The following is a 15341-nucleotide window of genomic DNA, read 5'->3' on the forward strand; positions in this document are numbered from 1 at the left end:
AAAAAAAAAAAAAAAAAAAAAAAAAAAAAAAAAAAAAAAAAAAAAAAAAAAAAAAAAAAAAAAAAAAAAAAAAAAAAAAAAAAAAAAAAAAAAAAAAAAAAAAAAAAAAAAAAAAAGCCACCAAAAAAACCCACTCCAAAAAAAGCCTAGGGAAAGTGATAAAATACACTCAATTATTCTCCTCAGATACTCTCCAGACGTCAATGTAATTTCATTGACTTCAGTGAAATTAGTGTTAATGTAGGAATGGAAATGCAGCAAATCTAATTCCAGCATCTCCTTCCTGGAATAGTGAGCAAGAAAACAGAGAGGTAATCGGATAGAAACAAGTGCTGATCAGAAGGAGCTGGACAGGGAAGAGGAGAGCTCCAGGAGCTGCTGCCAGGAAATAAAGATACCTTTCCAGTCTCACATAGTCATGGAGAGTTCAGCAATACATGCACTGAGGCCAGAATGAAAAGCCAAGGGTTTTTTGTTTGTTTTAGTTTGACAGTGTATGCAATCTTCTGTTGTTATCTTAAATATTCCCAAACCCCTTGTGCCAGGACAGCATCAATGGCTAGTAATGTTTCCAGGAATGTGCTTTATTTTTGATATTATGGAAAAGGGAATGGTGGAGAGCTGTGGGACTGGTGGAAAGAGGTGGAGGTAATGTGTGTGATACAGTATTTAGACATTTCATTTCATCAGAAAACAGACCTGTTTGTAGCATTTGGAGTGCTGATGTCCAGTTCTATATTTAAATATAATAATGTAACTGCCTGGCTTTACAGTCCTTTAATAGACAAACATATTTTGGGGTTGTTTCCTGCCATTTTGCCATGCCATTGCTATTCATCAAAATGGTTTGTGGCACTTGCAGAGGTGAACTCAGAGAGTGTCTTCCTAGGACCACAGATATCCCCTGAAGTGCCATAAAAACTACCCAAATATACTGAAATTCAAATCAGCACCGTGTAGGAAACAAAACCCTCTCCCTAAGCACATTTTCACACTAGTATCTTCCCCAAAGACTCTTCTCCACTGGTAAGAAGTGACTTACCATGGTGGCAGCGAGAGACTGGAAAGCCACAGACTCGTAACAAACGTGGTCACACCAGCGTGTCAGGCTGGGAGGTGAGTGTGGTGTTCTGAATGCCAAACTGAGAGACCTGATTTTTTTCCCCCCTTCCAGAAGGATGCAGTACAGGGTAGGACACGTGATTTCATAGAGTATAAAAATGGGAAACGTGCTTGTTTTCACAGTTGGGTTTCACTTGGCTATTGACTGTTTTACAAGACAACCACCGAGGATGCTCTGAAGGAGCTGTCAGGCTCAGTGACAGCTCAGCATCTGCCACAGCTAAATCAATACTGCGATGAAGGACAGGTTCCCAGAGTGGATAATCAAAGCAGAGAGTAAAGCTAATTCACCTTGAAAGTCTGAAAATGTTAGTGTGAAATTTTTTAGCCAAACCCAGCATTATTCTAGCAAGAGATGAGAGGTGCTGAGGTCCAACCCCGAGCTCTGCCCAAGTGTGACCATTAGTGGGGATGGGGAGCAGGCTTCACACCAGTCCTGTGCACAAATGTACCGATAAAATGGAAATCTGTTGCTAATAAACTGGGCAAAAAGGGAGTTGGATTGGCCCTTACTGCTGGCAGTGTGCTAGGAACTCATGGCTTGGTTTTGTGGCAAATATTTCATGATAATATAGATTTGAGTACATGTGTGAAGATAATGAGTGTTCCACGTTTTCTTAGGCTGTTAAGACTTTTTTTTTTTTTTTTTTTTTTTGCATAAAAATGTGATTTTCTTCCATTTTAGAGGTTTCTAATGTTTAAAATCAAAAGACTGGAGGAAAAATGTTTTGCTGTGGATTATTTTAGTTTTATAAGACCTGGAGGTGAATTTTTTTAACTTTTTGAGGAACTCCTTCTTTTCTTCCCCCTTGATTTTAGCACAAACATGTCAGGGAAGGGAAATTTAACTGGAGATGGTCTGTCAGCATCACATGGAAAATTTTGGATACAAAAGTTTGCTAAGCTCTGTCTAGAGATGCTGAATTTGCAGGATGGAGAATTAGAGGGAAAGTGGTTCTGTGGATGACTTAGATGAGTAAGAAACATTATCATTCAGTGAAGCAGTTTTGTGGTCATTTTATGAAGCAGAATTATTCTGAAAATAATAGGATAGAAACATCATCTCCAAATTCAAGGCTTTTAATATTAACAGTTAAGTACTTTATTTTGTTCCTAAAAATACCCTGTAGTTACTCACAAAAATCTATCCTTACGCAGAGTTCGGGCTCAGTTCTACTGAATAAAAGCAACATTGCTTTACCTGTTCTCTGTCTCAATAATGTTTTAAGACAGATACAAACATGCACTGTTAGGGTAAAAGGTGTGTTTACCACATCTCTCAGAGCTATGCATGGCTTGTGTTTTGCAGCTGAAATCATTTGCTCTGTTGTCCCAAATCCATTCTTATAACTGGTGCTGAGATAAAACTGAATGATTATTAAATGAATAAGCAAAGTTAGATTTGAAAGAAGTAGAAAGAATGAGCAAATTAGAAGACTGAAAGAAAAATTAGCAGCAGAAAGTCTAAGCCCACTGATGTTGTATGTTCACCTTTACACTGACCTACAGATGTATCTGTGTGTATGTACATGTATATATATATATACACATATATACATATTTGTGATTATATAAACCACACCAACAGAGATTTATACAGCAAAAACTTTTGCACAGGCATACCCAGGAAAAAAGAACCTAGGAGCAGGGAGCTAGAAACATCTTTTAGTACAGTGCAGTACTTTGAGGGTGTGTTTACAAATTTCCCATTATATTTTAACAAGACAGGCAATTTAGGTGGTGTTCCTCAGTGTGCAAGTGATGTTCTGGCATCCTGCCTCCAGCAATATTGCTGTCTTGGGTTCATCTTAATGTGACAAGAACTCGGTGTCCCACTAAAAATATTCCTTTAAAAGTATTAAAGACAAAAAATAAAATCCAGCAACAAGCTGTCAGGTCGCGTCACACAGTGATACTGGCAGCTGTCAACTTTGCTCGGAGAACTTTCTTTCTGGAGATGATCCCTTTGGTTCCTGTACTTTATTCAGTAGTGCTGGAGACCCTTTGTATCCTGTGCTTGTTATTGTTGACGGTTTTGACACAGTGAGGCACAGTGAGGAAGGCACACAGGATGGTTCTGATCCCAGCTCTCCGCTCTGGACAGTGATTAGACTAAGGACAAAACTCTGGGAATATTTCTTTGGTGGAGAAAGGAAAGATTTATGTGATAGGTGGATGACTGTTTGACGGACACAATTCATCTTTTTACGAAATACTGGAGAGATTTGCATGGAAATGAGGCAATCTTAAAGATAATATTCAAAATGGAGAAAATGATAAGGAACGATGGAACAAAGTGTGCTAAAACGAAGAAGATGATAAGGAACAATGCAACAGTGTGCTAGAGGCACGGCTGGCATTCATAGTGAACGTAATTCTCATGAATTTTGGTCAACTTCTGCCTCTCTGCTTTTCCTCTTCACCCACTGTAATTCCTTGAGGGAAGTGGTTGTGTTTTAATTAACAGGACTTTGTGCAGTGTGTGAAATGCTGAATGTGCCATTTGGCAAGGGGGTGATGGGTTTCTGAAGAAACAGGGGTGACAAAGCATTAGTATAAGGAATGAGGTCGCTCATTTCACTAGTTAATTCTTATCTTTGTTTGTGTCATACTGTTTTTATAAAAGGAAACTTAAATACTACACCCCCAGCTGTCACCACCAAAATCTGTGACCCCCAAGACCCAACTTCCACTGAGTATGAAACATGTAAAAGGAGCCCTAACCAGCCTCTTACTTCAGACCTCTTAGGGAAAAAGTTTCCAGAATTAGGAACTCTACACTACAAGATACGGATTTTTCAGGCAAAGTGATGTTTTTCCCACTCAATTAACACAGGCTACTGCTATTTGTCTTGCTGCCTGTTGTGGTGTAATTGCCACCATTTTTCAGGCTGTGCCTTCCATATGATTCTTAACACCCTTGACTAATGTGATGAGGAAGAAGCAGACCCTAGCAGTCCCAAGACATGTAAAGCTTTCCAGTGAAAAGAAAAAACAGGAAATTAAATCCAAATTCCAACAAGAACCCCATGAACCTGTGCAGGGATGTATTTCTGATGGCTATCGCTGATTTGCAGGAAAAGGAACAAAGTAAATCTAATACTGGGAGGTGGCTGTGGAAGGGGATGTTGAGGACAGCGTGTGTAAACTTTGATTTGAAGCTGCTTAGCATCAGACCCAGGAGCCCTTGGCACCTCATCCTCAGGTGGTTGAAATAAGTAATTTTGTTGCATAAACTTAGCCAACTTCAGCTCCTGTCCATCACTGCTACAGGACTAGAACCCAAATAGACGGCTAGCTATGGGCAATGGTAACCTTGATTCAAGACCATGTTTTACAATAGCATTTCAACCAGCGTTGGATTGCAACTCTGTGCAAAAATACAGCTAGTCAGCTCATCACATCTGCATGGTGGCAAGGCATTGGAGCTTGAAAGTAAGTATTTTCCATTAGCTGAGTGCGCTCATGAAAAAGAAAAGCTCCCAGTTTCACCATTTAAAAATTAGTGACTGTACAAGTGCAGTTGAAAGCCCTAATTTTAATAAGAATTTATGCATAAGGTGTGCCAAATGTCTAACTGCCTCCAAAGCAGCTGTTCCACTCTTCTGTGTAGTGTCCCCTATAAAAGGAAGTCCCCTATAAAGTGACTGTGTGTTCCTGCAGTTTACTACTGATAATCATTTTATTTGCATAATTATTTAGTTCTTGTCAAACAAATATCAGTGTTAATAGGGATTTTACAGACCTATCTTTTATTATCATTATCCTCTTAATTTAGAGTTTGGGTTTCTATAGTATCAGGAAGGTGTTGGGTCAGGAAAATGGGTGTCAGCTGTATCCATGGAGGAACTGTGCATCTTATATGGCTGCAGTGAGGGATGTAGGAATTCATGGGTGGTCCCCATCTCCCTTTGGAGGCAATACAGGACACACCTCTGGATGCAGACACTGTATGTCAAGCCTATAGGCCAGGATGGTGATGGAATCAGATTGGACGTGATGGGAATTTGTCCAGACAGTTGTGTGCAACTTCCCCCCCCGCCCCCGATTTCAACAGTCAGATGGTTTTGTTGAGAAGTTCAGAGCTGAAGTTCATTGCTGAATTCAGATCTTTGCCCATTAGCATCTCCTCTGCAAAGTAGGTGTGACAATGCATTGTTGGGGCCTATGGAAGGATGGTGTGGCATGGGATAATATTATGGCTGCAGGAGTAATTGGAGAAAAGGTTCTTTTTATGCTTTGAATGCTTTTGGGAGTAAAATTTGAAAGCTGCTGTACTCTGGTGTTGGTATATCCTCCCTGTAAATGAGGAGTAATTGTATTTGAGGACTGTAGTGTAAAACTGGTGTCGGAATTGCTGGGATGGAGGAGGGTATTTTAACAGCAAAATATTTATTGGGGCAAGGATTCAGGATCAAGGTTGGCCTTTTGAGGACCTGTAAAATCGTGGGGTTGTGTTCATGCTTTCAGCAGCAGGACTGGCACACAGGAGCGTCGCTGCAGGGTGGAGGTGGGGAGGGTGGGGCTGGCATCAAAGCGGTGCCATAGAACAGTGATGAGGGAGGGGGCTTAGAGGAATCATTTTGTTCCGGGTAATACACTCTGTTGAAAACTCTTAGTGGATTTGAAGGAAGCTGGTTCTGTTGAGAAAGTGGCAGCTCGTTGCTGCTGCATCATCTCGGTGAGGCTGCTCAGCTCGGGAGATGGGCACTGCTCTGTGCTGCCTGGTGTGGCACAAAACTGTGACTGCAGAACGTTTTGCGATGTGGTAAGATGTGCTAAGGTGAGGTGGAAAGAAATAACGGGAAACTATTCAGCTTTGAAAATAATAAATCAGGTATTTGGGTTCTGGGCTTCTCTCTTGTTGTATTTGGTAAATATATATTGGAGCTTGTTGCGAATTGCTCCTGGATGACAGAGCTTTCATAATATTAATCTAAAAATCTTACAGGAATAACTAAGTCCAGAAATTAATTGAAGAAGAACTTGTGGCTAGCTTCAACATTCAAAAATGAAAATATCTATTTTTCCAGGATCAAATCTGCATAGAATCATTTATATTGGAAAAGACCTCTAAGATGATTAAGTCCAACCGTTAACCCAACACTGCCAAACCTACCAGTAAACCATGTCTCCAAGTGCCACATCTACACGTCTCCTAAATCCCTCCAGGGATGGTGAATCCACCAGTGCCCTGGGCAACCTGTTCCTGGGCTTGACAACCCCTTCATTGAAAATTTTTTTTACCTGATGTCCAGTTTAAACTCTCGCTGTCACAACCGGAACCTGTTTCCACTTGTCCTGTTGCTGGATACTTGTGAGAAGAGACCGATACCCCCTCACTAATCTTCTACTTTACAATGGAAGTTTAGAGGAACATTGTATATGCTTGGATTAATAGTAGTCTAGCATAGAGCAAGCCATAAGGAAAATTAAATCTCTCAATCAAGCCTTCAGTTCCTTAAGGCAGATGTTCCTATCTGGACATATTTAGCATATGGTCAGGATAATAAGTGATTTGAGATGCTTTGGGATCATTTAGGTAACTCTGAGTAATTTTTTTTTTCCAGAAAGTTCTGTATTTTTAAATAGGCTAAAACATTTATGTAACACTATTGCTAAATCATTCAGAAATGTTTTATGTAAGTCCAAATATAGTAACACACATTTTATATGTAATAATATATAGTACTTATATCCTTGCATGCAATTTTGGAGAGATTTTCCACACTAAAGAGTAAAAATAGAAACTAAAATAACAGTTGAACCATTTACCTCCCCTTTAGGACCGAGAAAAAAATATTTTACCATCGTTACATCAAATTGATCTCTTTAAAATCTAGTGAAGACTGCTTCAGATTTACACACATAGAACAATTAAGTAAATGAGAATTGCATGACTGTAGGAACATAACAGGAAATGTTCAGAGAAATGCAGGTCGTTAAAGAGAAGGTAAATAAATGCAATTTGACCTAAGTAGTCGTTTCATGAAATTGGGTAATTTCACCTTCAACATCATCTCTCCTGTTTATTGTAAACTGAGAGACTGCAATAAAACTATTAAAGTGTACACATTCCTTTAGAGATTTCTTTAGAGATTGTTTAAATACTTTTAATGTCAAGAGAGGCGCAGTATTTTGTTTTCTTTCAGAACCTTTTGCAAATGATCTTTGCTGCCAATTCCGCCTGCCAAAAATAATTAAAATACAGTGAAAGTGAAATGCCTTTGGTAGCACTTCTCTGCCTTTGTTGTTTTAAGGTGAGGTGCAAGACTTACACTTGTCACTTCAACGTTAAAGAGGGATCCTCTGAGAAATCATTTGCTAATTACTGGCAATAAGGGTCATTGATGGACCTTTGAAGGTAACAGCAGGATTAAATGCTTATGTATCCGTCCACAGGGAATCCAATGTGCTCCCTGAGCAGAGACAACTCTGCCAACTAAGGAGCTGATCCAGCTCACCTTCCTGTTCTGTCCCATCTCTGTCATATTTGCAGCTAATGCAATTATCTCAGCCTAAAGCTGACTGGGAAAGAGCAAAAGCAGGTAACTTGTATTTTTAAGGCAGACTAACCTCTTCTCGCTAGACCCTCCCAAGCAGAGAACCTTTTTGCTGTGGAGAAGTGTTAAATTGGTGTAAAAAAATGCAATATAAATTATTTTTGATATATCTGTTATTTCCTTATCAGCACCAACTTGTTTTGTTGCATACCAAGATCTGCAGAACAATAAATGCCAGTTTTCTGTAAATGACCTCCTTTTCTAGTTACCATATAGAGAACAGGGATGGGGAGCAGATTTACAGCATTTCCATGCCAAATTATGAAAAACCTGCTCTCCCCAAAAAACCTGCAAACCAGCCTCAGCAGCTACCAGTGTGGGCATAGGGAAGCACCAGGAGTGAGGAGAGTCTTTGAGGCACAGCTTCAAAGCTGTGAAGATCTAAGTAGGTTCCCTTTAAACGTTTTCCAGAGGCCCCACATGCAGTAACCTCTGAGAGAAGTGGAGGATTTGGATGAACTCAACAATGTGTCTTTACCACGTCCAATAGAAAGCAAAGGAAGGCTTTGGTTTCCAACAGAGGGATAATTCTGGGTTTGTTGGTTCAGACTTGCAGGTTCTGGCTTGGTGAAGTACTTCTGGGTGATGCTTAGAGGGATTTGCAGGCTTGATCCAGTGGTTTATCCTTATTTTCTTGAAGAAACGTACATTTTTTTAAGTACAACTTGCCAGGACCCTGAATTAGGAGGCATAGAACTGAAATTTCTCTTCTGGCTGTATATTTTCTACAAATCTTCTCTGCCAAGAGGAGGTAATAGGCGCCAGTTGCTTCAGACAAGCTATTTTCACCACAGCATTCTTAGGTGTTTCCAACCTGGCAGGTGTCAGAGTTCAATCTCTTTTTCCCAGCCTTACACGGCACTGTTATCGTATTTTCAATCATCCTGTTTCCTCTGCGTAGGTTTTCATGGCCAGTTTGGGTTGCAGGCATTATATATGCATATGCAGTCTAGCTGTCATTGCAGGCTTGCAAAAATTCTACTCATGCAGACAGACAGCATTTTGGGGGGCAGTTAGGGCTTCTCTATGGATTTATAGTCATAGCCATTTGCAGAAGCATCTAACACCAGAGACAAGGTGAGATATTGCGCCCTCACACACCTGATGAGATGAGTGCATGATAAATCAGCAGCTGTTCTTCAGAGGGATGAGGGATGTTGCACTTAGGAGAAGTGACACCTCATCAAGTTTGTCCTACTGCAAAGGTCCAAAAGACAGAGAAAGCTGAAGAAAGAAAAAAAGTCAGGTGTCATTCATCCATCTAGGCTTTTTTATAATCCATATGCTTGTACTCTGAGTGAGTGTTGATATATATCTGAATGGATGCAGAGGTAGAGAAAACCTTTCAGGAGTTCACAGATACTTTGCAGCAATCAGTAAAGCAAGGAAAAAACCTACCCTTACAACAAGGTTTATTTCTGAACATCACATAGAGTATTAATCTGCTGTATTTTCTAAAGATGAAACCTCTTGTTCATTTTTGCTGTACGTTGTGTGACCTGGTTTCATATGATCTTGTTTTTGCGATGAACTTCAGCATCTGATTTTTACCTGGACATGTAAAAAGCACTGTGTGAAGTGGAAGTACAATTTTTCTATTAGACAGGTTTTAGGAAAGCACCATGTTTTCCAAAAATGCCACCTCTCAAATGGGGGTGATGAACGACAGTAAATTAGTGTGAAACAAAGTGAGTTTTCTGGAATGAGGTAGAAATCGTCTGGGTAGAGGGAAGACATTTTGCACTGAGTGATAAGAGGCATTTTTTCCTTTCACAGTGGGTTATTTCTTGCAATTTGTAGGCTGCAGTTGTTTTTCAAAAAACAGCAATCTGGAAATGCATAGCTGAATTTTGCTATATAGTGCATCTGAGCAAAGATTATTAAAAATGACAGGCACATTTCTGTGTATTTGATAATGTCAAGAGTAGAAGTAGTACAGCACAGTGGTCTTATGAGATATCAGAATTTATTTTTTTTCTGTAAAATCTATATTGTCTAATGTAAGAATGTAATTTTGGGCTTGCTTGCAAGGATAATTACATTTGGACTCAATAAGGCAACTAAAACTTGCTGGACTTCAGGACCACCTTTCAATCCACCATTATTCAAGACAGCTCTAATAAAGGTGTGCATTAAAGTTTTGGCTTAAATGCTTTGCCAAATTTAGGCTTTAGAATTTAACTACTCTCCACCAATTAGTGCTCACTGTGTCACATTTGTAATAGTACACTGAAGTTGGTGACTTTTCAGTTGGAAAGGCTTCCTTTAAACATATGATCTTCTCATATATGGGCTGGGATTTTTTGGGGCTGCACAACTCAACTGACTGAGACTCGCAGAAACACTGGCATGTTTGGAAAGGGAAGAATCAAACCAGAAGAGAAGGTAACTCGAGGAGGGGGTTTCAGGTAGTACATCCTAGTCTACCAGATCCTCCTCCTCTCTTTAGCAGTGGGACTTTCTATTGTTCACTGGTCCAATTTTTCTCTCTTTGGACTCATTAGTGACTGGCATCTGGAGCTGGCATCACACAGCCAAGTCATCTGCTGGGACTGGCTGGGATATTAGACTGTGAAATGCCACTCTGAATCCTTCTTGTGAACTTCTTGGCCATTGACACGGGACCCATTTGTGTCATTATCTCCTTGCCAAGCTTCACGGGTTCCTTCCTTATCCATTCCATTCCATCGTTGGGAATGAGGCCGTTCTCTACTTACAGCACTTGTTAACTGAGCCAATCCTACAGGAGATCAACGTGATTCCTTGGATAGTGCCTTCAAAGTTTACTGGCAGGCTGCAGCTACCTTTGAAAATTAGTTTGGATTAGTATAGGGTATAGAGTTAAAATGCACTTTTTTAAAATAACTCCTTGTGTGGACATTATCTGTATGATGTGACTGTATTTGTAAATTAACGCACACTGGGAAGCTGTATGGGCTGTACGGGTAAATTCATTAAATAACTCTGTACATGTATGTGTGTAAGAATGTGTGCATAAACAGAAATTTTCAGTTTATGTATTTGCAGTAACCAAACATAAAATTCTCTGACATTATCCTTGAATTGGCTAGAGCATACATATTAATTGTCAATTACTTTTTGTTTTGTTATTTTTTTTTCAGCTCTTCTTTATGCAACTATTTTTGGAAACGTCACCACCATTTTCCAGCAAATGTATGCCAACACCAACCGATACCATGAGATGCTGAACAATGTGAGGGATTTCCTAAAATTATATCAAGTCCCAAAAGGCCTTAGTGAAAGAGTCATGGATTATATTGTCTCAACTTGGTCCATGTCTAAAGGAATTGACACAGAAAAGGTATGAGTACCTGAGGTAACACTTTACATAGCAAGAGTCTATGTCCATTGTGTGCTTTCTTAGAAAGAGAACTGTATAACAGAGTATAACTTACTAACAAATCCTTAACTGCATGCTACTACTCTGTGTTTGGAACAAAAGCTGGTTGTTTTAAAAATGGACTTTTTTGAAAATATGCCTTTATTTTTCATTATGGTAAATGTTTGCTGCTTTCCGGTCTTAGTTTGTCTAAATATTAAATAATTTCAGTGTACTTAACTATTGAAATCAATGGGAAATTAGTCTTCAAATCAGTCTGAGAACATAATTTTGTGTCTAAACTACATTGCTATTATCCTGAGAAGTATTGGCATCTGTGCATTGCAATTAAATGAGTTTGATTGGCTTGGACCTTTTGCTGATGCCCAGGACATTGACATATCCATCAGCGTAATTAGTGTAGGATTTAATGGCAGTAGAGATTGATCTTCTTGAGGTAAAATCTCTGGACTAGCACTTTAGGCCTTTCGTAGGGAGATGAAGAGAATGTGACACTGTTGGCATCCATGCAGGGTAGAAGTCCTACAGGACTTCAGCCCTCAGAAAGGACTGGTCATTTAGGTTTCTTCAAAAGCTGGTTAAAGGAGAAGGTCATCTGAGAGAGATTTATCATGTGCCAGGACAGACCTCATGACTTGTTCTCAAGGCCTCTCTTTCTGCATGATATGTGCAGTGAATCTGTCTGGCCTTGAATATTTCAGAGAGCTGAAGTCAGATGGGAGGGGTTCCACCCCTAGTGCCTTGAATATAGGCAAGATATAACAGCTTTAGGTCTAGATTTTTGGTCCATGGAGATCAGAGATGCTCCTGTAGCTTCTGTGGACCTGATACACATCAGCTTAAATTAGGCATTCAAGCTCCAGTAACCATGATTTCCCTCCTAAGAACTAAAAAGTTTCCAAGGGAGGGTAAGGAAGCATCATGCCAGCTTAATATCTTGAAATATCTAGTGCTTACACAGCTTTGAAGTTCTTTCCTCAGTTGAATCTATTGGGCAATATGGGTTGTGATGCAGATTGTCCAGGCAGGCCAAGATGAAGTGTCTACACTGGAAAATTTAGTCTTACATCATGCTGATGCAGCAGCATTTCTCTTATTAATCACCTGCTGTGAAATTCAGTTTAGCATCGCAAATACAACTACTTTAAGTAACAAAGATTTTTATTTGTTTGATTCTTGTGCTTCTTTAATATGTTAACTTCTTACACACTAATACACTAACTTCCCAGTCCTGATTCAGACAGTGTTGAGAGAGGTTTTATATTGCAAACTGCTATAAATGTATTCAGTCCTATTGTGTAAACGTCAAACCTCATGAAAATTTGACTTTCATTTGCATTTATCTCCTTGCAGTTAAGCCAGAGTCCTGTGTTACTCCACTACAGTTTCATTAGATTTTAATGATGCTTTGCAGTTAATTAGGAGAACCTATGCTTTAATTACTGAAATTTCCTTCTATAGTTTCCGCATGTCCGGTTTTATAGATTATAAAAATGCAGTTAGAGCCCTAATCTGTGATTCATGGTAAGCAGTGTTCTCTGGTCTGTAAGACGGAGTGGCTGCTTAGCTAGATAATTAATATGCCTGTAAAATCTGTGACTCAGGATTTTAACAATTTTTCCTTGGTGAAGACTTGCCTACACGTAGGCCTGGATAAAAACCTATTCAGAACAGTGGGAGGATTTCAGGAACCTCTGCATCTGGACATCAGTGGCTGCAGCTAATCGAGCTTCCCAGAAAAGCCCATGTTACAGAAGAGCAGAGACAAGATAAAAGTAAGAACTTGAGCACTGGTTTGAACATTTTGGTGGTTTGTGTCCCTTATAGCCTGCAAGTCTGCAAAAGCAACAGCACCAGTGGCCTGTGCCCACACAGAGCATCACAGGCTCTGTAAGGGAATTTTGCTTTCTGCTGCAGGAGAAAGCTTTAGCTTTAGCAAAAGGTTTGGAAAGCTGTGACATAGCCAGTCTTCCTACATTTATCTCCGCTCAGGAAGGTGTTATGATGTGCTTCACCAAAACAAATGAGGAAACGTAAAATCCCAGCTGAAAAATCATAGAAACAGTGATACAGTCCCAGAGATTAGTCATCTAGGGTGGATTGTTTTTCTTGCCTTAGTTCCTTCATTACCTCTTCAAGCCCTGCCATAAGACCCTCTGCATTTAAATTGAATCTGTCTGTACCAAACCTAGTGCAGGCAAGTGGCTGTGAATACACTACAGGGACCTTCAAGGTACCCAGTGTCAATTCAGATTTATTTATTCAGGTTTTTTACTGTAGATAATTAGCAGGGCAAATGGGACTGCACTGCACCTGTAGCTGAGCTGCTAAATCCAGATAGTGCTCCAGCATAGGTTGGAAGAGGGGATTACTGTCCCAGGTCTTGAATTGGTTCTCTGCACTGCTTTGTCTGACAGCATGGACCTGACCTTAGGTGTTTCTACCAGTTTGGTTTTCAAAGCTGCAGCAGTGACATTCTGACCAGTCTGTTGTCTGGATATATTTGCCTCACACGATTTCCCATCCTCCCTAATTTTTATGAACTTTTCATTAAGCTTCTTATTGTCTTGCAAAACATGTGTGCTCATGACACATGATAATTAGTGAGGAATTTCAACTTTTCATTTTCCATCAGACAGCTCAGACAGTTTCCATCATCCAAGGGTGTTTTTCAACCTAACACACACTATTTCATCCTAAATTGTTCAAAATATATCTGCATTGTCACTTTGGGATGTGTTTTGCAACATCATTTGCCACAAATTTATAATACATTTCATTCATTCAGTCAGGATGTTGAAACGGCTTGTTTCGAAACCCAAATTCAAAGAACAAGAAGGAAGAATGAGATTTCTTTCACAGGTGTTACAGTAGGTTCCTATGGTGTTGAACCATCCTAGTAATGACAGAGTAAAAGTAAACACATGTGCATGTGTTTCTTTGATAACTAAAGATTTTAAATACATATGCCTGAAATTAAAATGTAGGTTAATAACTTGACTGCAATTACTACATGTGTTGATTTGTTGCCTCAAATCTCAAATATTTATCCTTGAAGGACACATTCAGTGTGTAGTCCCAAACAAGCTCTTGGCTAAAACTGATGAGTCCTAATGTGGGAACTCAAGGCAAAGTGGAAGTTAGCATGGAGAAGGTAAAATGAAAATCTAGCCCTTGCTGCTTGTCTAGCAAGATGTCCATAACAGAACTTTGTCTTAAAGCCCCAGTCTGTTCTCCTTGTATGTGGGAGAGGAATTGGTCTCCCACACTGAAGTGACAGTGCTTTCAGCTCAGAATTTCGGATTCCCCAATCTCCTTGGGAATAGCTCATCTTCAAATCCTACCTTCAAACCTCAGCACCTCAGCCTCTCTCTGAGTGTTCACAAACAAGGAATTAACAATGACACTAAAAGCATTAGCATATTTATTAATATTACTTCAGGGGAAGCAAGTGGCCTCTGATCCATAATCTTAAATCACTAAAACATGAGAGCCTTCCTCTTGGCAGCTGGGATGATATATGTAATACATGCACATGGACTCATCTCCTGGTGTAACAGTGGCTCAAACAAGATGGAATTTATTTTATTTTTCTTTTATGTTTAGTGATGAAGATTTCAGGGTTAGGCATCTAATAATGAGCAGGGCTAAAAACATGACAAACCTGAGAAGCCTTTAAACTCTAAACAGAATCTCTCATCCAACAGAACCTGTTTGTTTTGGGGTTCTTTTTGTGAAAGGTAAAAAAGAGGCTTTGTATATGACCATTTATAAGCAGCTGAATAAAATCTTTACAGTTATAATTTGATATATGAAACACACTGAATTCCAATCTCTTAGTTTTTATTAAAATCTCCAGGCAGCAAATGAGAAATTTATAGATATTAGCTCTTCTGTAAGAAATAGGTCATTATCCATAAAAGCAGAACAACCATTAACTAACATGCAGGTGTTTCAAGGTCTTAACTAATGATAACACTCTGAAATGTCAGTAAAACCCAAAGATTTTCTCTTCTTGACCTCTGTGCTCTTGTATGGCTTACAATTTGCTCAGAAAGCAATTAAATAAATGTCTATCATGTTTTAACAGTAGTTTCCTTCAATAAAGCCATAGGTTGAAAGAGAAAAAAGGCATCTTATTTAGTTTCAACCTGAACATCAATGACAATTGGGATAATGAGAGCCAATTTCACACTGCACTGTCTGAAATGGAAATCATGAGAAAATAACACAGTATTAAGACTATTCACTGCTGGCCCCCTAAGCTTTCATACAGGAGAAATGGGTTTATGGTA

General features: G+C 39.3%; 1 protein-coding gene across 1 annotated transcript in view; it reads left to right on the forward strand.

Moving 5' to 3' along the window:
• The window catches only part of KCNH5 (potassium voltage-gated channel subfamily H member 5), a gene marked incomplete at its 5' end in the record, with an annotated part of 146196 nt that overhangs the window by 81717 nt on the left and 49138 nt on the right, over positions 1 to 15341 (forward strand). The window contains one exon of the mRNA XM_027900044.1: positions 10808 to 11007. Coding sequence (XP_027755845.1) covers positions 10808 to 11007 — 200 coding nt within the window. The remainder of the gene's footprint in view (positions 1 to 10807; positions 11008 to 15341) is intronic.

This window comes from Empidonax traillii, unplaced genomic scaffold, assembly GCF_003031625.1.
Source record: "Empidonax traillii isolate 1590-97213 ecotype Southwest subspecies unplaced genomic scaffold, ASM303162v1 scaffold701:size746704, whole genome shotgun sequence".
NCBI classification, from domain to species: Eukaryota; Metazoa; Chordata; class Aves; order Passeriformes; family Tyrannidae; genus Empidonax; species Empidonax traillii.